The sequence below is a fragment of the Ahaetulla prasina genome, chromosome 5 (assembly GCF_028640845.1).
Source record: "Ahaetulla prasina isolate Xishuangbanna chromosome 5, ASM2864084v1, whole genome shotgun sequence".
In the NCBI taxonomy this organism is placed as follows: domain Eukaryota; kingdom Metazoa; phylum Chordata; class Lepidosauria; order Squamata; family Colubridae; genus Ahaetulla; species Ahaetulla prasina.
Window position 1 is genome coordinate 64,357,749 of NC_080543.1, and position 24,025 is coordinate 64,381,773.

At 38.7% G+C, this 24,025-nt stretch overlaps 1 protein-coding gene across 6 annotated transcripts in view; it reads left to right on the plus strand.

The window, feature by feature from the left end:
* The first annotated feature begins 5,376 nt into the window (after nt 1-5,376).
* The window catches only part of MED14 (mediator complex subunit 14), a 91,864-nt gene continuing 73,215 nt past the window's right edge, over nt 5,377-24,025 (plus strand). For 5 of the 6 annotated variants that reach the window (XM_058186182.1, XM_058186184.1, XM_058186187.1 and 2 more), the window contains exons 1-7: nt 5,377-5,737; nt 6,560-6,586; nt 13,499-13,604; nt 17,909-18,082; nt 18,938-19,067; nt 19,806-19,934; nt 20,228-20,335. In XM_058186182.1, the coding sequence (XP_058042165.1) occupies nt 5,556-5,737; nt 6,560-6,586; nt 13,499-13,604; nt 17,909-18,082; nt 18,938-19,067; nt 19,806-19,934; nt 20,228-20,335 (856 nt within the window). In that variant the 5' untranslated portion in view covers nt 5,377-5,555. Of the gene's footprint in view, nt 5,738-6,559; nt 6,587-11,302; nt 12,972-13,498; nt 13,605-17,908; nt 18,083-18,937; nt 19,068-19,805; nt 19,935-20,227; nt 20,336-24,025 lie in introns of those variants that run through there. The other variant, XM_058186188.1, reaches the window with a different exon arrangement.

Genomic DNA, 24,025 nt, shown 5'->3' on the forward strand with positions numbered 1-24,025 from the left:
CCAGTCGATATTGCTTGGCTGACGGCACCCTAAGGAGTCCCTCTCTGTTGAGAGCGCACCGGTCGCTGGGAGATAGAAGATGGCAGTAGACGGTCTCGTAAATATCCTGGTCCTAAGCCAGCACAATTCACCTGTGCTGTGGATCCAGAGGGAACATTACAGAACTATTGGAATTTAATTGGCTTTTTTCTAGTGCTTGCAATAAAATCAATATATATAGAGCTGTATCCCTAAATTGTTGCCTGCAGGATTTATTATAGTAGTATCAGTGGGAATAGCTGTTCCTGTAAAACACTACTTTGCTATTTTCATTTTCACGTCCATATTCCTTGCTATATCATACAACTTATCTGTAAAGGTTTTCTGTGATTGATTCTAGAACTAAAAGCCTTACAGGCAGTAATTCAAGGGCATAGCTTTTGGATAAGTTAGGTTTATAGCAAAGAGTGGAAAACAGTTAATGAAGAAATCTGACAATTGCAGACTGCAAGACGCAATCTAATCTCTCCCCCAGAATCTAGCTTCAAAATTTATACTTCATTCTCAAGCATAATGGGCTGAGCATATATGACATTTAGGTTGATGCAATAATTTATATCACTGTATTATGAATAAAAATAATTGGTCTGGTCTCAGAGTCTTTGCTTCTAACATAGACTGATCTAACCCTTACACTCTATGACATTTGCATATATCTTCCTTTAGCAATAACCAATAAGATAGCATCATATGCATATTAATTATATGTACATTATTGACCCCACAATGTCATAAGAAGCAATGTCATAATAGTCTTGTACTATTTTTTATATTTGTAAATTCATTAAGTAATCAAGGAAATCACATAATCTTACTCTTTACTGATGTTGAACTATTTGCTAAACATTCCATTTATATTCATTCCATTCATTCTTCTATCATCATTCTTATCACGCTCAAAATCCAATTTTAAACTCCATACTAATGCACATTTTCCATAATTCAATAATTGAATAGTCTATTCACTATCATACATTTCCTAAATCAGCAAACATTAATATACTCCACATTCATGCATTTCTCAATGACCTGTCAAAGAACAAAAAAACAAAAACAAAACTAATCTGCATATATCTCTTTTCTACACAACTCTTCTCAAATTTTGTCCTTGACATCCATCATAGTCAGAATTCTGTCACTTTTAGATATACTTATCAAATTAATCTCTGTTAGCTTCAAATGGAGTATTGCTATTTATTTGTATAGATCAATTACTGAACTTATTGAGTTTTATTTACCAATGCAATCCAAAAATATTCTAGGTGGTATAAAGACACAAATAATAATAAAAACCACAACAATACAATATCATTAACAATCAGTTATTAACCAAACCCATTCAGGTGCCAGTGATTTCACATGGCACTTTTCCAGTTGTGAAGCACACATGTCTTTACACAGACATTAAGTTGCAAAGCAAGCCACTTACACATTTTAAAATTTACATTACGTACAATTGCAGTCTTAACATCTTCGCAGAATATATTACTTCCTTTTCATTATTTTTCTTCCATATTAGAATTTATAGCGTTGAATTCCAGCCTTCCAATATATCTCTATCACATAAAAATATCTAAAATATAGTTACAATTCTTTGTAACTATATTTTTCTCTCTACGTACATTAAACAATAGCTTCCTCTCATCCAAATTTTTTGCAGAAATCATTCTTGGCTATGCATTTTTTCTCCCCCACAGTGCAATGGAATTTTCTATGCCTGGAAATGGGAATGACAGTTTGCAAAGTAGTGTATTTCAGGGTCAGAGCATTTTTAAATTCCTTATCAGACAAATGAGTAGCAGAATTTTCTGTGTTAAGACACAGGTACAAACTGGGTCAAAGGGACCAAAGAGGTCCCACCTTTGCAGCTTATTTGATAAATGGGTGCTAAAATACCCAATCAGTTTTCAAGATTCTGCAATCTTTTTTTTTTAAATAAATCTGATTGAGACACTGAGAATCTAGCTTTCTTCATTGTGAGCAGCTTTAGGAGGTTGTCAAACACCCTTTTCCATTTCATTATACCACCATGCATATTTTTATATTTCCTATTAATGTAAGTCCACAGTGTTCTGTAGTACTTTCTAACATTGTCATGGCTGTGATCAATTTGAGACTTTAAGATAAAGTTCAGTGCAGTTCATCTGCATATCCTGCTAATCATGGTGCAATCTGCTCCTCTAATAATTTTTAGAGGACATTTAAAGTTGATTTTGGCTTCAATGCATTCCCAGCATGGTGGAGGCAACTCAAAATCATAGACAGCTATTTTTTTTTTGTTTACATTTATATCCCGCCCTTCTCCGAAGACTCAGGGCGGCTTACAGTGTATAAGGCTGTCGTGTCCCACTCCTCCGCTGACGGCCGGGTCAGGGAAATCCGAATCAGGCTTGCCTCTGCAGCTCTGCCCAAAGTCCTAGCAAAGTCCTCAGAGCAGGCAGGAGACCAGAAAGTGACTTCAGCAAGGTAAGTTCGACTTTGCCTGACTCAGAGACTGCCAGAAAGCAGATCCTTTATATAGGCCATGGGGTGTGGCTCCATGACTCAGCACTCATTAAGGCCTGCCCCTCCCTTCCTTCTGTTGCCTCCGCCTATCCAATCTTCTGATGCGAGGGTCACTCCAATCAGCTGTTGGAAGTAAACTTTCCTCAGGCTCACATGCTGTGGAGGAGGGGGAGGAGTCTAGCTGCTCCGTTTGCCTGGGCATGGAGCCAGGGCTGGGGCCGGGGGATGCTCCCTCCTCTGCAGCCTGCTTGGGCATGGAGCCAGGCCTGGGACCGGGAGGTGCCCCCTCCTCTGCAGCTTGTCTGGGCATGGAGCCAGGACTGGGGCCGGGAGGCATACATTCCTCCGTGTTCGGGAGCAGATAAGCAGACCCCGGCTGCGGTGAGAGCGGACAAGACACAACAAAGGCTTACAGTGTATAAGGCAGTGTATTTGAGTTTTAAGTAAAGGTTTTGGTATTCTTATAGAGCAGGGGTGTCAAACTTGTGTCGTCGTGGCATCATCATGTGATCTATCATGACTTTTTTCCCCTTCGCTAAACCAGGCATGGGCATGGCCATGGCCATGATGCATTCGGCCCACAGGCCATGAGTTTGACACCCGTTATAGAGGTTGTGCCATAGAAATGATCTGTAATGCATCACTGCTGATGAAATAGCCAGGGGCTGGAATCAGCCTTGCTCTTATTAGATACTTAGATTGTGATTGGCATGACCTTTCCCACCCAGTTATTATGTATTGCCTTTCATACATTCTTAGATTCTTCTGCCCGAATAATACCTGACCCAAATTCCCAAGTTACAAAAGTTCTGTTATGAATGTTGTATGGCCTCTTCAGGCTTCAGGAATAGGCAGTTTTGCCTATTACTGTTACCCTGTTTTCCGCAAAATAAGACATCCCCTGATAATAAGCCCATCGGGCTTTTGAGTGCATGGCAATAAGTGCAAGCGCTTATTTCAGGGTTCAAAAAAATATAAGACAGGGTCTTATTTTCGGGGAAGCACGGTATGTCTCATCAATGTCCTCCTTTTACTCCAGGGATGGCCATTATCATAGTCTCTCTCCTCTGCTGTCATCAGCTAAGCTACTGTAGTGTTAGGTGTCTTTCCATCAGGCTTCAAGCACCTTAGCAAGCAATAGTCAGTTGCTTGCTTGTTCTTTCAGCAGCAAACATCAAAATGGCAAGGTAAAGACAGGGAGGCAGCATGATGCTATCTGGCAGTAATATCTTTTATTTTTTGCATTTCTTCATGTTATTTATGAGAAGTGTTTGCTGGCTCAAACTTGAGTTTTTAAGATTCCTATGTGGAACCACTTGACTAGGCTATTCTGAGTCTGATTTTTATGGCTGAGGACAGCAAAGAGTGTATGAGCATTCATGCCAGTGATGAGATTCAGCCGGTTCTTTCCAGAATGCGCGAACTGGTAGAGGCAACTGCAGGAGGCTCCCCCCACCCACTCGCCCAGATGTAATGCACAACTACTGTGCATGCGCAGAAGGCCGCGCACATATGCAGAGGTGGCACATGTGCTCACATTTGCGAACCAGTAGGGAAGGTAAGTGAATCCTACCTCTGATTCATGTATTTCTTTTTATATATATTCTTTTAAAAGTGTTATATGCTCAATTTTATTGGAGTCATGCAGCTTGAATCAATCAATCAATCAATCAATCAATCAATCAATCAATCAAATAAAGTAAGTGAGTGAAAACTGCCAGGAAGTTCCCCCAAGTCTTCCAACACTGTATTAGTATTAGCATTTATCAATCTACTACTTCCTTCCTTCACTTAGTATGCTTTATAATGTAAGCCACCATGATAGCTCGTTTTACAAACCATAATGTAGGATGATATGTAAACTAAATAAGTTATAGGTTGTTACTACTTATAGTTTAATTGCTTTGGAGAAGAGTTATAGGAACATTATGAATACCATCTTCAGTTCTAGATGAAAGGTGAGATATTAAACTAGTTAATTAATTCAGTTAAAGATATAAACAAGTCTAAAAACAAATATGTTTAATTAGACTGAGTTTGTTGTAAATGGAATGAAAGAGACATTTCTGCCATCCAGAAATTACTTTTGCTTAAGGCTGCTACATTTGGCTAGCAGATACTGAGTTGACCAAAATGTTAAGCAGATTTAGAATTTTCTGTATCTCTGCTATTATTTATTGGTAGACCAGACTTAGCACCAGATTACTTTCTGAAATATTTTAACTTAACTTTATTTCAGTTGAGACTAGATTTTTAAAACAAGTAACCCCTAATGTACTCTATTTTTTAGAGTAAATTAATTTAATACTGACAAAAAACATTGCTCCTCATAATGTTTAATAATTTACTGTAATAACAGCAGAAAACACCTATTGGTTTGCAAAATTCCAAACGACCACCAGTTGACCGCAGAGATACAGTACTTTAGTTCTTTGCTGCCCTCTAGTGAACGTTTGGAGTTTTGCAAGTCCTGTCTGCTAGTGGTACGGACGGATGTCTTCATGAAGTCTGTAATCGAATTCGAATCGAGGGGGTCTTTACGCCTTATATAACGAAGTAAGTTAAAACTGAATTATGACTTCTACCTCGGTCTTATGATAACACAACATTACGGTTTCTTTGCTACCTTAAAATGGATTTGTTCTTGTTCTTGCTCCCACTTCTTGCCCCTGAATATCAAAACCAAAGATTTTGAACCTGGAAGCTTGGAACTATTGTTGAAATAAAACAAAAGAAACAAAATGAGAAATGATCTATGATACATATAGGATCCCAGACGGGATCATTTCCTGTCCGTCACTTTCTCCGGATCACTTCCGGTGCAGTGTTCAACCCCGCCCCTCTTAGCAATGGCGGTGTTGCTGTCGCCAACCATGGCGCTGGCTAGGCGAGGAAGTGCGTTGTGAGCACTTTTCTACACTTGAAGCTTTGCCAGCGGGTCTTATCACTGGGGTGCGAACGGGCTCTGGCAGCGCGAAGGAGTTTGTTTGGTTTCTTCTCGTTTTGCCGCGATGGCGCCGGTGCAATTGGAGAGCCATCAACTGGTCCCGGTGGGCGGTGGGCCCGCTTCGGCTCCGGCCCCACCGCCCCCAGGGACTGCGACCGCGGCAGCTAGTCCTGGATACCGACTTAGCACTCTCATCGATTTTCTGTTGCATCGGACGTATGCCGAGCTCACTGTCCTGGCCGACCTGTGAGTCCTGTATCCCAGCTATAATTCATTCTCCGCCTTTGCTTGGGAAAATCCTTGCTGCTTAGACATTTCTTGTTCTTTTTGGAGGAGGGTGGTGATCTATGTTAAGTTAAAGTTATGGAGAAAAAGAGCAGAAAGTAGTGGTGCGTAAGCTTCCGGGTCTGGTAACGAAACTGATTTTCACAATAAAAAGAAATAAAATGAGTTTCACTGCCTAAGAGACCCAGTACGTTTTGCTATAATGTAAATTTTAGTGTGACCATAAAAGTTTATATTATGTGGTTTATATTATGTGAAGCAATTATTGGGAGACTAGGAATAGATATTAGAAGCATTTAAATTGCAGATCCATACTGGGATTATATTTCATCAATTTAAATTTGTATAAACTTGGTAACAATGTCCTTTTGCATAGTATAAACATTTTAGATTCAATAAACATGTATAAATGTCTTTTCTAACGTGATTGGATGCGTGATAGATACTATAGGTGTTAAACCAATGATGTGCAGTATACCTTTTCTTTCAATGTTATATATTCTGCATAGAGATTGTCATAAGAAAATGACTCATTTATTGTTGAATCTTTAACAATTATGTGTATCTGAAAGTATTGTATATGTGTTTATTGTTTGTATAAGTGAGATTTCTTTTATAAACAATTTAAATATCAAGCTTCAAAATATAGGCTCATAAAACTTTGGCATTTGCATATATTTTGGAATGTAAGGCTGAGAGATACTTTTTATAGTCTAAAATTTAATATTCTTGCAATCGTTTATGACATAGTGTTTATTATTTTTTTTTGTCTTTTTAAACCAGATTACCAAGAAAAACTGATATGGAAAGGTGAGTAAAGATTGTTATGATGGTTGTACAACTCAATGAGAGATAGTTGAAGTTTGTTGAGCTAGAGAAATATTGCTATAGAGCAATATTTTAATGCAAAGTTTGAAAATCAAAATACATTTGACTGCTTTACACATATGACAGCTTGATTCTGTTGAAATAATCTATTTGCTTACAGTACAAATCCAAACTACAGTTTCGTATTGCCTGTAGATCATAACGTTGATTTGTGCTTATACTACATTTAAATATTACTATGTTTAAAAAGTTTCTGCAGCTATCAAGGTAAAAATTTACTGATAACTATTTTAAAAGAATCACATTTGATGAAGACTTTGCTGGTTACAAGAATTCATTTGATGGATGGCACAAAGTATCTTCTTTTTGATAGCAAAATAAGTTGCTAGTTTTATTTTCAGTCAGTTTAAGTAGCATTTCATTACAGTAGCTAAATAAGACTTCCTCCCACTCTTTTGCTTCTCTACAACTTTTCTCATAAGCAATATGGAAACAATATAAACAATTATTTATGTGGCTAGCCAAACATTTGAAAGTTAATAATTTCCTTATATAGATAGTCTTCGACTTAAGACCACAATTGAGTCAACAATTTCTGTTGCTAAGCAAGGCAGTTGTTAAGTGAGTTTTGTCTCATTTTATGACCTTTCTTGTCACTGCCGTTAAGTGAATCATTGCAGTTTTTAAGGTAGTAACACCGTTGATAAATGAATCTGGCTTCCTTGTTGACTTTGCTTGTCAGAAGGTCACAAAACATGATCACATAATTCTGGGACACTGTAACCATCAGAAATATGAACTAGTTGCCAAGCATCCAAATTGTGATCATGTGGTTGCTGCAATAGTTGTAAATGTGAAAAATGGTCATAAGTCATTTTTCTCACTGCCATTATAACTTTGAACAGTGACTAAACGAACTGTTGTAAGTCGAGGACTACCTGTACTAGATATTTGTTCAGTTTATCATGTTGACTAAATCCATATAGTGCTGTTTCTAGATTCCATTTGTACTTACAGTTAAATAAAGGGGTTAATTCTAAAGATTGGCAATCTCTTGAGCTAGAATGGTGTGCTCCTCCTCTGTCTCTTTCATTTCTCATGAAGCTGTCTATATTAGGAATACATCTTTTTTAGCTTCGGTTTATCTGGGTTTTTGGTCCATCTGTCTTGTTTCAGTTTTTTCAAAACTCAGCTTGCAACAGGCTAATCTTCAGCAGGGTAATTTGCACACACCATTTCAAAGTTGCCAGCCATCTTTTCTCCTTTCTAGATGTCCATTTTAACTATTTCAAGTTTTACCAATTCCTCCCTCCCCTTTGTCAGGACAGTAGCAATTCCTCCTGTCATTTTATCTTCTGTTTTATCTTTAATTGCTACTCTGCTGCTCTCAATTTAAAAAAGCAGCATATATGTTTAGGTGACTATGTGAAAAGATGGCATCAACTATGGCTATAACATGCTGTCACAGAATAACCATATTTTTCTTTCTTCCTAACAGAAATTTCGCAGACTACTACAACAACTTAAGATAGCACATGATAAAAAATATTATTTTAGATTCTACAGTCCGATGTGAATTATAGCTAAGAAAATAAGAAAATCCTAACTAAGAAGCAGGCACAATTTCAAACTATCATTTTAAGTGGGATTATAGACAGTGGTTTATTTGTTTTATTTATTAATCAAATTTCTAGGCTGTTGATGTTGAGCAACTCATATGTTGAGTTTAACGTATGCAAACCATACAATCAAAATAAAATGCAAAGATAGCATAATCTATAGGGAACATCAGCCAAATTTTCTCCTCCATCAGCAGACAAAACAATAACAAATATGCTAATCCAAATTTTCCTCGAGAAAAAGTGATATTTATAGTGCTCTTTTAAAGGCTATTAAGGTGAGGGGGGAGTATCATACAAATTTCATGGGGATGCTATTTCAGAGGGTAGGTGCCATTACAGAGAAGTCTGCTTCCTGTGTCCTATGGGTAGTTCTGAAATCCCATGTGGATGTTTTTCTTTTGCAATTTTGAGAATATTTTTCTCTTTCACAATATTTCCTAATTCTGCCCTTAGTGGCTCAAGTTCTCTTTTTCAGAATAATTGCACCACATTTGTTCATTGGTAGTATATTTTGTTTCTATGCTTTCCAGATTGGATAAGACTTCTCAATACACCTATTTCCTTTAATTTTCTGAGTTTAATTGATAATTAACTGATTATTTGTACCAATAATTATTTGCCTATACCACAATTTGCATCTGGAAATATCCTGGTTGATTTGGAGTTCACTTTTCCATCTTGTGTTTTCTACTATGTATTCTACTTGATTTTGATGTCCATGTAGAAAAAAATGTCTTAATATTGAAGCAGTAGTTGGTCAAGCTCTCTTAATCTATATTTTACATTATAAGTAATCCTTGACTTATGACGGTTATTAAACCCACAATTTTGTTGTAAGTTGTGATATTTATAAAGTGGGTCATCATGTGAGTACACCCGATTTATAATTGTTTTTGCAGTGGTTATTAATTGAATGCAGTAAAGTGAATACTATGGTTCTTAGAAGGACCCATTGTTCATTATGAGGCAGAAATAAAGGGTGGTTTCTAAAAAAATGTTGTAAAACAGTCATGTGACCATGTGATGCTACAAAAAAGTTGCTTTTTGTAAGTGTTGAATTTCTTGACAGAATACTGTTTTCTGTTTCATTTCCTATAAGACCATTTCCCCTATTTTAGATGCTATTCTACTTAAAACATTAGCATCCCATTTGATGCTATCAAACAAATCAATAGATTTTAGTGTTATGTTTACATGGTTTTGCAAATTGTCATAGAATTAGACCAAACTTAAATTTCCTTTGTATATGTATGTACCGTATTTTTCAGCGTATAAGACACACTTTTTCCCCCTAAAAGAGAGTGAAAACTTGGGTGCGTCTTATACACTGAATGTAGCCCCGCCCACCTGCCGGCCCCAACCCTTTGGCCTCTGCCTCCCAGCAATTTGCCTCCTTGCAGCAAACAGCAAACATCAGGTTTCAGCTTCAGCACAGCCTGATTAGCAAAAGCAGCTGATTGTCTGTTAGATCGGCCTCCTGACCATCAGCTGTTTCAGGCTGTAGGGATTTCCATTGGGATTTCTCATTCCATTGCCTGTTGCTACCTCCGCATGCCCCATTTTTGGCCTCCACTGTTTGCTGTTTGCTGCAAGGAGGCAAATTGCTGGGAGGCAGAGCAGATTTTATTTTCTTGTTTTCCTCTCCAAAAAAGGTAGGTGCGTCTTGTAGTCTTATACTCTGAAAAATATGGTATGTATGTGTGTATGGATGTATATGGATGTAAGTATATAAATATGTATGTATATATAGCATGTGTATATGTTTGTTATGTATGTGTACACTTATGAGAGCAAGCAAAACAATTTCATTTTTAATGTGTGCCTGTTCTGTCCCCCCCACCGCAGTCCGGGAGGCACGAGAAATGACTCAATTAGCTGGCAATTGAGTCCACGGCAGCTATCAGCTCTGGCAGCAACCCAGCGAGCGTCTGCCAAGGTTTTTCTGTTATCTTTCTTGATGCCAGCGTGTCAACCAGGAAGTCAGGAATAAACAGCACTTCAGCTCAAGTTCTCTCTAGGCAGTTTGATTTGTTCGTCACAAAGCAGTATAGCAGCCCCTCCTGCTTTTATACCCTGTGGGGTGTGGCTCCATGACTCAGCACTTTCTAGGCCTGCCCCACCCCTACTTCTGTTGTTCCCGCCTCTCTTGTCTATGAAACCTGGGATCTAACCAGGACTGATTGTCCTCAGCTGGGTCTGGAAGCATTTCCTGGGTGGGGGGAGATACAGGAGACAGAGGCCTCATCACCTCTTCCACTTGGCCTGCCTCTGGCTCCTGGAGCTGAGCCAGGGAAGCCGGCCCTGCAGAATGGAGCCCTGACGGCCCTTCCCCCTCACTCTCTTAGTCACTCTCTGGCAGGGGGCGGGGGAGGGGGCTGGAGCCACAACAGTGCCAGTGTGCCCACAGTAAAAATGACAATAAAGGTTATCTATCTGTGGTTGGAGTTAGATTTAGTATTTACTATTGATTGGTTAGCCTTGAATTCAGATAATTCTGTTATTGTAGAGATTGTATCCTAGTACAGACTTTGACACCTTTTTGTTAATAATACTGGGTACTCAGTTTCTTCTATTATTTTCTTCTTCAGTAGATGTCATATTCTCTTAATGGGAAATAAACCATTCCAGTCTAGTTTGCTGATTGCCAAAAAAATTAATGTTTCACTCTTGACGTTTCTACTTGAACAATAGTTTTGACATTCCATATTGCCAGTGCTATGTTATAGATACCTTTGTTGCACAAATCTTTCCAGAGGGAGGCCATTCCATTAGAAGAGGGATGCAACTGGAAAATATGTTAGGCTGTTGGTTTGAGCTCTGAGCTTGGCAATTTGGTTACAAATGTTTCATCACCATTCGAGGAGACATCATCAGTGCACTTTGAATTGTGCTTGTCTGTCAGAACAATGGTCTTTAAATACCTTTTTATGTGATGCAAATTAGTCTGAATGTTGTTTGTTCAGATATTTTTGAGTCATATCCAAATAAACAATATTCAGACTAATTTGCATCACATAAAATGGTATTTAAAGGCCAGTGTTCTGACAGATGAGCACAATTCAAAGCACACTGACAATGTCTCCTCGAATGGTGACTAAACGTTTGCAACCAAATTGCCAAGTTTGGAGCCCAAACCAACAGCCTTACTACAAACCCGAGCTACTAATTATTAAAACACATTTCAACCATTGGAAAATATTCTCAGCAAGGCCTTGTCCCCTTCATTTCACATAACTGACAGATGATTAATAGATGTTTGTAGTATATAAAAACTAAGCAAGCTGGATCTCTAACTACATCAACAACTGGGTGTTCTCTTTAACCAAACCATATCAGTGTTGCTACTATACTTAACATCTTCTCATCATTAATGGTTCAGATAGCTTTTTACATGGGATGGTTTACTGTATCTTATGTGGAAATTTTAATTGCTGTCGACGTCCATTTAGTTTCCTTAACAGAATACTTGGTTTCCATTTAATTCCCCAATGAATTGTATTTATCTACATTATCAATATAGCAGTCACATGATCTCATTTCAGGCACTTGGCAACCGACTCATCTTTATGGCTGGTTGCAGCAATTTGTGGTAATGAGGTGAAATTTACAACAATTTTTGCTGGTTTCTGGCCTTTTCGGCTGCTTTTCAGAAAAAAAAACATTTACAGGAAGACATTGATTTGCTTAACAACCACTTAATGTCCTTTGTGTTTGTTTAATGCCTGCTGCAAAAAAAGTCAGTCATGGAGGTACCTCAACTTACAACCATCATGAGTTACAATGGAAATTTGGGGCTCCATTACTATCATAAGTCTTGAACAGTGTTTTGTTTAATCATTTGGGATAAAGTATTGTAACTCATTCCAATCCATTTGACATTACTCATTCCTGAAACAAACAGATAAGTTATATTTCTGCTTTGACAATTTCAAGTTCTTTTTTATTTATGCTTCTCATATTCCATGTTCTGATTGGATGTGTCTGATTCCACAGTACATTTTCATAATTTAATATGAAATCCTTGTTTAAGCAGCCCATATATTTTGAATCTATATTGCATGTTAGTGGCATTTTTTTTTCAGTGTACAGGTTTTTAGCTAATACCTTTATGGGTATAATTAGAATATGCTTTTTTACATCAGTAGCAGGAATTTCTGTGTTAAGCGTCTATATTGTCCTGAAATTACACTAGGGTTGTCCATATCAGTCTATGTTAAGATAAGGTTGTTAATAACACGTCACTGTGAATACTTGTTGATGTAATTTGGTTTTGAAGTTGGTCCCTACATTTCAGTTTAGTACTTTAGTGCATGTTTTAATTAAATAGTAAATGTCATTGGTGTCTCCAATGTTGTAGGAGCTTTGATTAGACACTTATGCCACAAACTCTCTAAAATAAAAATATTATTATACAATATTATACATTTATTATTTCTTTTTAAAACCAAGACCAGGAGGATTTAAACTTTACAATAGTACTATCAAGAAAATGGAAAAATGCAGCTTAAAGTTTAAACTGTTTATATCTTGGCAAAAGAAAAAAGCAAATATGTTTGTTTTCTACTATAGTACTCATAATGAAACGTTCAGCAATTCTCCTTGGAAACTAGTTTAAGAAGTGTGTCACTATAGAAAAAGCTTTGTCTTATGTCCTGAAGATTTTATTTCAGAGAAACAAGAGAACCATCGATTCTAGCTATACACAGAAACTGTTCAGTGAAACAGGCATAGCTAATGCAGTAGTGGTAATAGATTTGATGTGTTTATTTTCTTGATACTTGTGCTTTTATATAGAAGAATTGTTTAGGTTAAAATGTAAACATAAATATATGATGCAGCTAACATTTTGATGTTAGTGGCAAATAATTCTTGGTCTGATTTATTATAGAATACCTGACAAACTGATATTGCTTTTGAAAGCAGTTTGCTAAACCCAACTTTGCAATAAAGTTGTAGATAAATAGATAGATGGAAAATAAAATCAAAAAGAAATATTTTTAACTATAAATTATAGAAAAATATTTTGGGACAGTTTATTAATACTGTAATTTAGTCTTTGAACTGAATTAATCCTGCAATGCATTTATTTAAAATGCTTATTGTATTTTACTGCAACTATATTCCCAGTCCAGTGATGAACATTAATTTTATCTAGTCATAATTATTTTCTATGGCTTCTATGGCTGTGGTAACTTATTTGATCTTTATTGTTTTTCAAACTAATTTAACTACATAGTTTCTAAATAAATTTTTGTTTTTTGTTTTTTTTCAGGAAAATAGAAATAGTGCAGTTTGCAAGTCGTACACGGCAGCTGTTTGTCCGATTATTAGCCTTGGTAAAATGGGCAAATAATGCTGGGAAAGTTGAAAAATGTGCGGTAAGTTTGAGTGTCCATGAGTAATGCCCAATGTTAGCTGGTGTCACAGATAGATAGGAAAATACTACTTCCTTCAGATGTTTTGGATTTCAGCTAATGTTTGAGGAGGTTTTGAAAGGTGTATGCTGTCATTCCAAAACACTTTTTCAGATGTCCAAATGTTGCACATCTTGTAACTGTATGTGAGATTGACCTTGGGAGACAGGGCAAAAAGGTATAGCCAAGGGAATGATCAGATAAAAGGCAGCTTAGTCCACAGCAGAAATGTGGGTGGGGCAAGAGATTAACTCTCCCAATTTTCGTGGGCAGTAAAGGAGGTGAGAGAGGATAAATACTTTAAGAATTGCATGTTTTTATTAATGTAACCTTAGTTCATTTAGTGGTGTTTCCTGTCTGGTCTACCTACTAATATTGACACATCCCTACTTATTTCCAATCCTTGAAACGCATTGATGGCTAACCTTTTTGCCATCGCGTGGCAAAAGCGGGGGTCACATGCATGTGTGCCCACACCCATAATTCAATGCGTCCTGCCCCCCGCGCTCCCCCCGCTTTTGGCATATGATGGCCTGGTGGGCCCAGTAGGCCTGTTTTTCACCCTCCCCAGGCTCCAGAGCCTTTCTAAGAGCCTGGGAAGGGCGAAAGCTGCTTTCCCCACCCCCTCGGAAGCCCTCCGGAGGCTGGAAACAGCCCGTTTCCCGACTTCTGGAAGGCCTGAAAATCAGCTGGCTGGCACGGAGCTGAGCTAGGGCAACACTTGCGTGCCCACAGATATGGTTCCACGTGCCACCTGTGACACACGTGCCATAGTTTTGCCATCACGGGCTTAGGCTGACTTGTTTTTTTTTTAAAGTCAGTTAGAAATAAATTATTTAAATAAACCTCCTTCCTGGAAATGTCAAATCAAATTTCCCAAGGCAATGATTCAGCTTCCTAAGAGTTATCAAACACCTTCCTGCAATTGGGTCCCCATGTAAGTTTGGCTTCTCTAACAGTCTTGGACAAATTTCATTCAGCCTGTAACTAGACTATTTGGATTAATTGCAGATTTCTGGTTTTGCTTTGGACTGTTAGCTTTCTGTAGGTTATGACTAAATTAGAATGCTTCCTAAACAGAAAAGTATGCCTCTTGCATGAGGAATGAGTGGAATCTGGCTCCTGTCAGCTTCTAGTCTGAATCTGTGACTAGCCAAATGTTGCCATCCTAGTACTGTATTGCTTACAACATTGCAGCAGCATTTCGTGCTAGTATCCTCCAATCTTTTCTGCTAGGAGGCAGATTTAGTAAGATGACCTATAAGGAACATGTCTAAAATTGTGCTTAAGGGGTGGTTGAAACATGGAAGCAGGTCCAGCTGTTCTGTGCGTTTGGTAGTGAGCTGAACAATAAACTTCTTTTTTCCTGTTGCAAAGTTTTCCAGGTCATTCAATGAAAAACTCTATCTTGTGTGTTTACTATTACCAGTAAGGTGGCAAAATTTTGTATAGCATAGAGTATGCCAACAGATAAGGAGCAGTTGCCAAAATTGGTTATCCATTTCCCTTAGTATTTGTAGCAATTAATCTCCCATTGCTTTTTTATAACTATATGTTCTACTATATATATTATTATGTTGTCTGGATGTTTTAGAGGTTATTTTAAGTTACTGGTCTTTTGACTATAAAAAAAGTATTCATTCGTTGTTCCCAAGTGATCTGTGCCTCTATGATTTTTTTCTCAGGATTTCCCCCCACCCCCTAGTTTTAGACTAATAACATAGGTGTTGGCAAAGGTGAGGAATTGACCACTGTAATATCATGATGCAAACTCCTCCTCTTGGGTATGTTTGTCACAGACTTTCATGCATGCACATAAGGGCAGAAACTTTAGTAATGTTTGTTTTATCATGATAATCAGATTCTGCAGACACATCTCGTAGTTTATATCTACTCTTAAACTGTATACATGTTTGTCTATAATTGCACTTTAAACAAATTCTAGAGTAATGTGCAATAATTAAAATTGCAAAATAATACATACATGTAGTCCTCAACTTACAGCAGTTCATTTAGTGACCATTTGAAGTTACACCAGCACTGAAAAAGTGATTTATGACTGCTTTTCACACTTACAACTGTTGCACCATCCCCACAGTCACATGATCAGAATTCAGATGCTTGGCAACTGAGTCATATTTATGACGATTGCAGTATCCCAGGGTCATATGATCAGATTTATAACCTTCTGACAAGCTAAAATCAGTGGAGAAGCAAGATTCACGTAACATCCATGTTACTAACTTAAAATTCACTTAACAATTGTGGCAAGAAAACTCGTAAAATTGGGCAAAACTCATTTAACAAACATTTCGAAGAGAAGAGATTTCTTTATTGGCCAAGTGTGATTGGACACACAAGGAATTGGTCTTGGTGCATACGCTCTCAGTGTACATAAAAAGAAAAAAAAACATTCATCAAGAATCCTAAGATACAACACCCAGGGATAGTCATAGGTTGCTAAATAAGCAATCAAATCATACTAGGAAACAAATAAAACAATATAAATCATAAGAGATACAAGCAACAAGGTTATAGTCATAAGTGGGAGGAAATAGGTAATAAGAAGGATGAGAAGAATAATAGTAATACAGTCTTAGTAAATAGTTCGACAGTATTGTAGGAATTAGTTGTTTAGCAGAGTGATGGCATTTGGGAAAAAACTGTCCTTGTGTCTAGTTCTTCTGGTATGCATTGCCCTATAGTGTCATTTTGAGGGTAGAAGTTGAAACAATTTATGTCCAGGATGTGAGGGGTCTGTAGATCTTTTCACAGCCCTATTTTTGACTGGTGCAGTTTAAGGTCCTCAGTGGAAGGCAGGTTGATAGCAATTGTTTTTTCTGCAGTTCTGCTTATCCGTTGAAGGCTGTGTCTGTCTTGTTTGGTTGCAGAGTCAAACCAGACAATTATAAAGGTGCAGATGACAGACTCAATAATTCCTCTGTAGAACTGTATCAGCAACTCCTTGGGCACTTTGAGCTTTCTGAGTTGCACAGAAAGAGCATTCTTTGTTGTGCTTTTTTGATGATGTTTTTGATGTTAGCTGTCCATTTTAGATCGTGAGATATGATAGAACTTAGAAACTTCAAGGTCTCTACTGTTGGTACTGTGTTATCTAGTATTGTAAGAGGTGGTAGTATAGGAGGGTTTCTCCTAAAATCTACCACCATTTCTACAGTTTTGAGTGTGTTTAGTTCAAGATTGTTCTGGTTGTACCACAAGGCTAGTTGTTCAACCTCCCGTCTGTATGCAGATTCCGGTTGTACCACAAGGCTAGTTGTTCAACCTCCTGTCTGTATGCAGATTCATCGTTGTCTCGATTGAGACCAATAACTGTTGTATCATTGCAAACTTCAGTACTTTAACAGAGGGATCTTTTGAGATGCAGTAATTGGTATACAGAGAGAAGAGAAGTGGAGAGAACACACAGCCCTGGGGGGTGGGGGCTGTGCTAATTGTACAGGTATCTGATGTGATTCTGCTTAGCTTCACCTGCTGCTTCCTGTCTGTTAGGAAGCTTATGAACCATTTACAAGTATAGTCAGGTACAGCAGAAGAAATTTTGGGCTCAATTGTGATCGTAAGTTGAGGACTACCTGTACTCTAATAAAGATACCACAATAGCATTGGTTTATCTAGGCTTTTGTTTTTTTATTTCAACTTCATCTCTCATTCATTAAACACGCTTTTTCTTTTCCACTCTTGGGCAAACTCTCATATATTCCCTGGTTTGGCTATCTGTTTTGGTAGAAGCCAGGGTTTTCTCAGTATGGGGTTCCTACCCTTCTCAGTTTAAGCAGTGAGCTTGTCACCTGTCACAATTCTGTGCCACTGCTTCCTTGATTTCTTAGACAAGTCAACCCATAAATGAATAGTAGTAGTATGCTGCTTGGACAAGCTATACTGCCAGATAACTATACAGATATTTCTTCAACAGGTTGTTATTTCTCCTTCTTTTTCCATGGTTCTTCAATAATTAATTCCCAAATTGTCTCGCAAATGCATGATCTTGTGCATCCAACAACTGCACTTTCTTAATATGATTTGTGTATTTACTTAAGAAATACAATGTATAAGATTAACATTAATTGTAATGTATTTTCTTATAATCTACAATATTTATTTCACCATTAATCTTGGCTTTTGGAATAGGTGACTTATAAGTAGTTGTGCTTTGTAGGAACTTTAGAGATAAGTTAAGAATAATTAATTAAAGATTTCTCTATCTATCTATCTATGTATCTATATCTATCTATCTACACATACAGATGATATCAAGCTTTTTAGATCAACAAGCTATTCTGTTTGTGGACACTGCTGATCGGTTAGCCTCACTAGCCCGAGATGCTTTGGTTCATGCCCGTCTACCAAACTTTGCTATCCCATATGCTATCGATGTGCTGACAACTGGATCATATCCACGATTGCCAACATGTATACGGGTAAATTACTCTAAATTTTAAATGGCTTTAAATGCTCTTCCCACATTATTGCAAGTGTAATTTTCTTCATAGCTTTGTGTCATTTTTGAATATAGCCTTTTTTGAAATAATTTTAGTTATTAGAATGTACACTAATTGAAAAATATATGCCAAATGAGAAATAAGACACCTTGCTGGAATACATGATAATTACCCACTATCAAATACAACATTAATATTGTTATTAGGCCAACTTAGATAGTTTTAATTTTTAAAAAACTATTTTAATGCTGTAAGCTTCCCAGACTTACTATATATAAGTTGGGCAACCGTATAAATTGTTTAACATATAAATAAAATAGTAGTTTGTAAAATTTCTCCAGAACTTTATATTAGGCTAGATTTAACAATATGCTCTGGTTATTGTGGATGAATAGTTTAATTATGAAAGCATTTGAATAAGATTATTGCTTTAAACATATTAGTATTTTATTAAACAATCATTCTATTATTATTTAGTTGTTAATTATGTTGACTGTGATTAATTTCTAATTAAATGATTCAGTTTTTGATATGAACTTTGTACCAGTTTAGTTGGGTTTACAGTTCTGCAATCTCTCAGGCTTAGTATATCCTAATTTCTGTATTTACTGGGTCTAACAACAGTTCTCTGAATTTCTCTTGTTCATTTCAAAATTGCATGAAATTATTGTAAAATTTTAGCTAAGCCTAGTATTAGACTTATGACTAATAGTATAATATAGCCTATAATATGAATTCCAAGGTTGGTCCTTGAAGTTTTATCATATGTGTTTCCTACTGAAATGCAGAGTAAGTTAAATTGGTATAATTTTAAAATTCACTTATCCGCAACAGGATAAAATAATTCCTCCTGATCCAATAACAAAAATTGAGAAACAAACAACGTTGCATCAGTTAAATCAGATTCTCCGCCACCGACTAGTAACCACAGATCTTCCACCACAGCTGGCTAATCTTACAGTAGGTAAGAACTGAAATTACTTATTTATGACTAAACAGGATTTAATCTCTGAAAAATCCAAAGATTCAGGAGAATGAAGCATGACTAAAAGATATGGGAACCTTTATTGATATCTGTCTCCAAAATTTTATGTCAAAAAATAATTTGTTTCTTTATGAGTTAAGTTCCTAAATTAATTGATTGCCAGCTGATGAGCTTTATGAAAATAAAAAATAGACAAATTGGATATAATAAATAATGGTTGAGGATGAATAGCCTTTGTAGCCTTGGAAAAGTAGCAATATTTTTTACTGTTTACTGGTTCTGCAGGCTTTTGGATCCAAACTTGGTTTAACTTGACCAAGTAGTGAATGTGAATATGTGTCTTCAGTAGTGAAGTGGAGAACAACCATATTCCACTCTAATTATTAGGACCTGTGTTTTGGCTAGCTTTCCTTTTAATTTCAAAACAAGTTGGAACTGGGTTAAAGGGAAGTGATATCTACAATGGTAAGAAAATTAAAAGGGAACAAAGTTAGATAGAAATTAGGTAAAGAAAGAAGACTAGAAAAGAAGATCTATTTAGGCATTATGAAAGAATTACATTGTCTGTAGTATGATGTCGGTAATCATCTATACCTCTTCCCCAATCTTTCTTTTTAGCAGCCTCTTCTGTTGACCCTTCTCAATTTATAGAAAACTATCTTGGGTCGTTTTTTGCTTTGTATCTTGTTTTGTTATTTTATTGAATTCTGTTTTTAGCTAATGGTCGTGTAAAGTTTCGTGTGGAGGGTGAATTTGAGGCTACTTTAACTGTGATGGGAGATGATCCTGATGTCCCATGGCGCCTTCTCAAACTGGAAATTCTGGTTGAGGATAAAGAAACTGGAGGTAATGCCAAAAGACATTATCTCATTGAAAGATTACTTCTGAACATTTGTCCACAAGTGGTACACTTCGTTAATCCTTCAATCAAAATAAATTTTGATGATTCCACAATCATCTCAAATGCTTCTGTCTCTGAAAGTTCACTCTTGGTTTTCTTGAAATGTATACTGTATTGGTAGCCACTTTTCAAACACTGTTTTATGTTCCTGTAAAATATAGCACTTAAACCAACATTTTAAGTAGTATAAAGTCATCTTTTAAGAATATTTAGCCTTTTTATTTTATTTTAATGATAGATGGCCGTGCCTTGGTTCATAGTATGCAGATCAATTTCATCCATCAATTGGTCCAATCCCGGCTGTTTGCTGATGAGAAACCTCTGCAGGACATGTACAACTGCCTACGTATCCTTTCAAGAGACTTGGTCTCAATTGATATGGATCCTAAAATACTTTTAGTGGAAAAATATATTTTAAACACACAATTTAAAGTTATAACAAAGAAAAAAGATGTCCATTAAAACAAAATGTCCAAAAGGGATTTTAAATATTTTTATTTTATGATTCATAAAATTGGAATGCAATTTTATATATGTGTAAACTGAATGACCAGGAGTGCTTAATATATAGGCAGATTTTACCAATTGCATCTGAATCCACTACATCAAGATCTGTAAAACTGATGTTGACTTGCCTGAACGTGGGTCATCTCTCATCTATTTGCCAGAGATTGAGTGTAGATTTTTTTCTTTTTTTCCTTTGACCATGCCTCCTCTGCTCGGTTGAGTTTCAGTTGTTTCACGAAGGCACAGTTATCCAGCGTGTCCTACGAAGCAAAAGAAATCCACCCTGGGACCTAAATCAGGAAGCTAAAAGGGTAAGTTGGATTATCCCGCAGCGCACCGAAAAGGGACGTTCAGGTAAATCAATGTCCGTTTTCCAATGCGCTGCTTGGATAATCCAAGCGTGGGATATACCCAAGCTCAAGGACACAAGGCGGCAGGCTGACTGATCCCCGGGCCCCGGGTGGAGTGTACACTCTGCAACGGACAAAGTGTACATACAAAGGACACCTCAGCTGAGGCATAAATGTTTAACTTGTAATGTTGTATAAATGGTGACAATGACCAAGTGGCCGCTCTACAAATGTCGCTAACGGAGGCCTGTGTCACCCAGCCACTGTTGTGGCAGCACTCCAAGTTGAATGGGCTAAAATCCGTCCAGGTAAAGGCTTGGCCTTGAGCTCATATGCTTTCGCAATACATACCTTCAACCAATGGCCCACTGTAGAGAAGGAAACCTTCCTGCCCACTGACGAGGGGTGAAAAGACACAAAAGCTATTCTTTTAATGTACCTGCAGAGGGCCCTCCTGATGTTCAAGATGTGCCATCTTTCCTCCAACGGGTGGTTGGGAGCTAGACAGAAATCAGGCAAAATGAGCTCCTGGGCACGGTGAAACCAGGAGTTCACCTTGGGCAGAAAGGAGGGATCCATCCACAGAACAACTCTGTTTGAATGGAATATACAGAGATCCCCTCGTACAGAGAGAGCTGCCAGTTCAGATATCCTCCTGGCAGATGTAATTGCCAGGAGGAAGGCGACTTGAAGGTCAGGAACCAGAGGCTGATGGAACTCAGCGGCTCAAATGGTGAAGACGTAAGAGCTTAAAGGACTGAGGGAAGGTCCCACATGGAGTACCTATGCACCACTGGGGGGCGTAGGGGAGGAACTGTGTACCCTCGGATGTTGAGAGAGGGTACAATGAGATTCACATGTAAGTACTATAGCCAAGGCCGCTACCTACCGGCGTAGGGTGTGGGGGGCCAACCCCTTGTCCAGTCTCACTTGCAGGAATTCTAGGACCTGAGATATGGATGCCAAAGTTGGATTGATGTGCTCCTTGGAACACCAAAGACAGAATGATTGCCAAGAAGCATTGTAAATCCAGTTTGTCGATCCGTGCCTGGAAGCTTGTATGGTTTGTATCACCTTCCCTGAAAGATTATCTTTCCTCAGGAGGATCCTCTTAAGTGCCAGACGGTCAACTGGAGCCACTGGGGCTCCGGATGGAACACAACCCCCTGGCTGAGAAATCCTGTTCTTGGGAATCCTCCAGGGTCGGGACACGGAGAGCCTCACCAGGTTGGCATACCAGGGACACTGTGGCCAATGAGGGGCAACTAGAAGCACCTCTGCTATTTTGGTTAACACTTTTCGAATTACCCTTGGGGTGAGTGGGAGGGGAGGGAATGCTTAGAGCAGCCCCAGAGGCCATGTGGAGCGGAGGGTGTTGCATCCTGCCGCCCCCGGGCTCGGAAATCAAAAGAAAAACCTTGGGAGTTGCGTTTTTTCTGGACGGGTGAACAGGTCCATGTTCGGTAGGCAAACCTCAGTGACAGCTCCTGAAAGAGCTTTGGATGAAGACACCATTCCGATGGATCCAGTTGTGTCTTGCTCAACTAGTTCTCTCAAATGTTGGATGAGCCAGAGATGTGTTACATTTTTAGGGAGACTGTATCTTTCCGCCAAGCTCATCAACCTCTCTGCCTCGGCCATGAGAGACTGGGAGTGCCTCTCTCTTGATTTATATGTGGTTTCATGGCAACATTATCCATTAAGATTAGCACATGTTGACTTGCCGCAGTGGCCCGAAAGTGGCGGAGGGCAAGGTGTACTGCCCTCAGCTCCAGCCAATTGATGCTGTTTTTCTGTTCTGCTGGGGACCATTGTCTCTGAGCAACCTAAGAAAGCAAATCTGCACCCCAGCCGAAGAGGCTCACATCTGATGTCACTGTGATGAGCGGGGGCTCCTGGAACACAGATCTCTTCTGAAGAGCCACCGATGTCCACCATCGGAGGGATAGACTGTGGTGGAATGGCTACCTTGGTCCGGGAGTTGCTGCGTCCTGTTTTCTGAAACGGTAGTAGAAACCATTGTAGTGGAGGAGCCTGCTGGCGCACCCAGGACATGATTGTAATACACAAGATCATTTTTCAAGCAACTGAGACAGTAATAGCAATGGAACCAACCGTTGTGAGAGAATTTGTGTCACCAATGCCTTGTTGCCGATCCGGAGATAGGTAAACCTGGCCTATGAGCGAGTCGATCACCGCCCCTAAGTGGAGGATGTGTGTGGTAGGCTGCAGATGACTCTCTTTTTTAGTTTTAGAGAGAAACCGTTGGAGTGTGTGGACCATTGTCTCTAAGTCCTTTGTGGCTTGCGACTGGGAGGATAACAGGATTAATATGTCCAAGTAGCACAGTATGCATACTGGAATCAATCAGACAGTTGCTACTACCGCCGCTAACAATTTGGTAAATGTCCTGGGGGCTGATGACAGACCAAACGACATGGCCTGATATTGAAAATGGCGATTGGCATAAGCGAAGCACAGGTACTTGCGATGTGCTGGGTGGATCGGAACGTGTAAGTAGGCCTCTTTGAGGTCCACCGATGTCAAGAGATCGCCATCCCATATGCATCCCAAGATCGATCTGAAGGATTGCATTTTGAATCGCCTGTACAGAATGGAATTGTTGAGTTGCTTGAGATTCAAAATCCCTCTTCAGCCCCCAGAACTCTTGGCCACCAGGAACTGAATGGAATAGAACTTGGTTTGTTCTTGCTCTGCAGGCATTGGTTCAGTGGCCTTTATGTCCAACAAATGTTGGATCTCGGCATCCATCAACTGACTCTTTAGTGGATGCTGAGAAACTGGGCATTGGAGGTAACGGTCGGGAGGGCTGGAGCAGAATTCCAAGGTGAGGCTGAGCCCCTCTATCCGAAGAACCAAGCATTGCTTGTGGATAACTCCCATTGACGGTGGAAATGACGGAGACAATCGCCAATGGGAAGAGGTGACTGGGATTCAATTGTCACACCTGAAGGGCCTGTTACCAGCCCCCCAAATGGTCTCTTTGCTGGAAGTTTGTTGTGTCTTGCCCGCCCTCAGAGCAGCCGGGGCCTTCTTACCTGCTCCCGCACACTGAGGAATGTATGCCTCCCGGTCTCAGTCCTGGCTCCATGCCCACACAAACTGCAGAAGGAGAATCTCCCTGCCCCAGCCCTGACTCCATGCCCAGGCAAACGGAG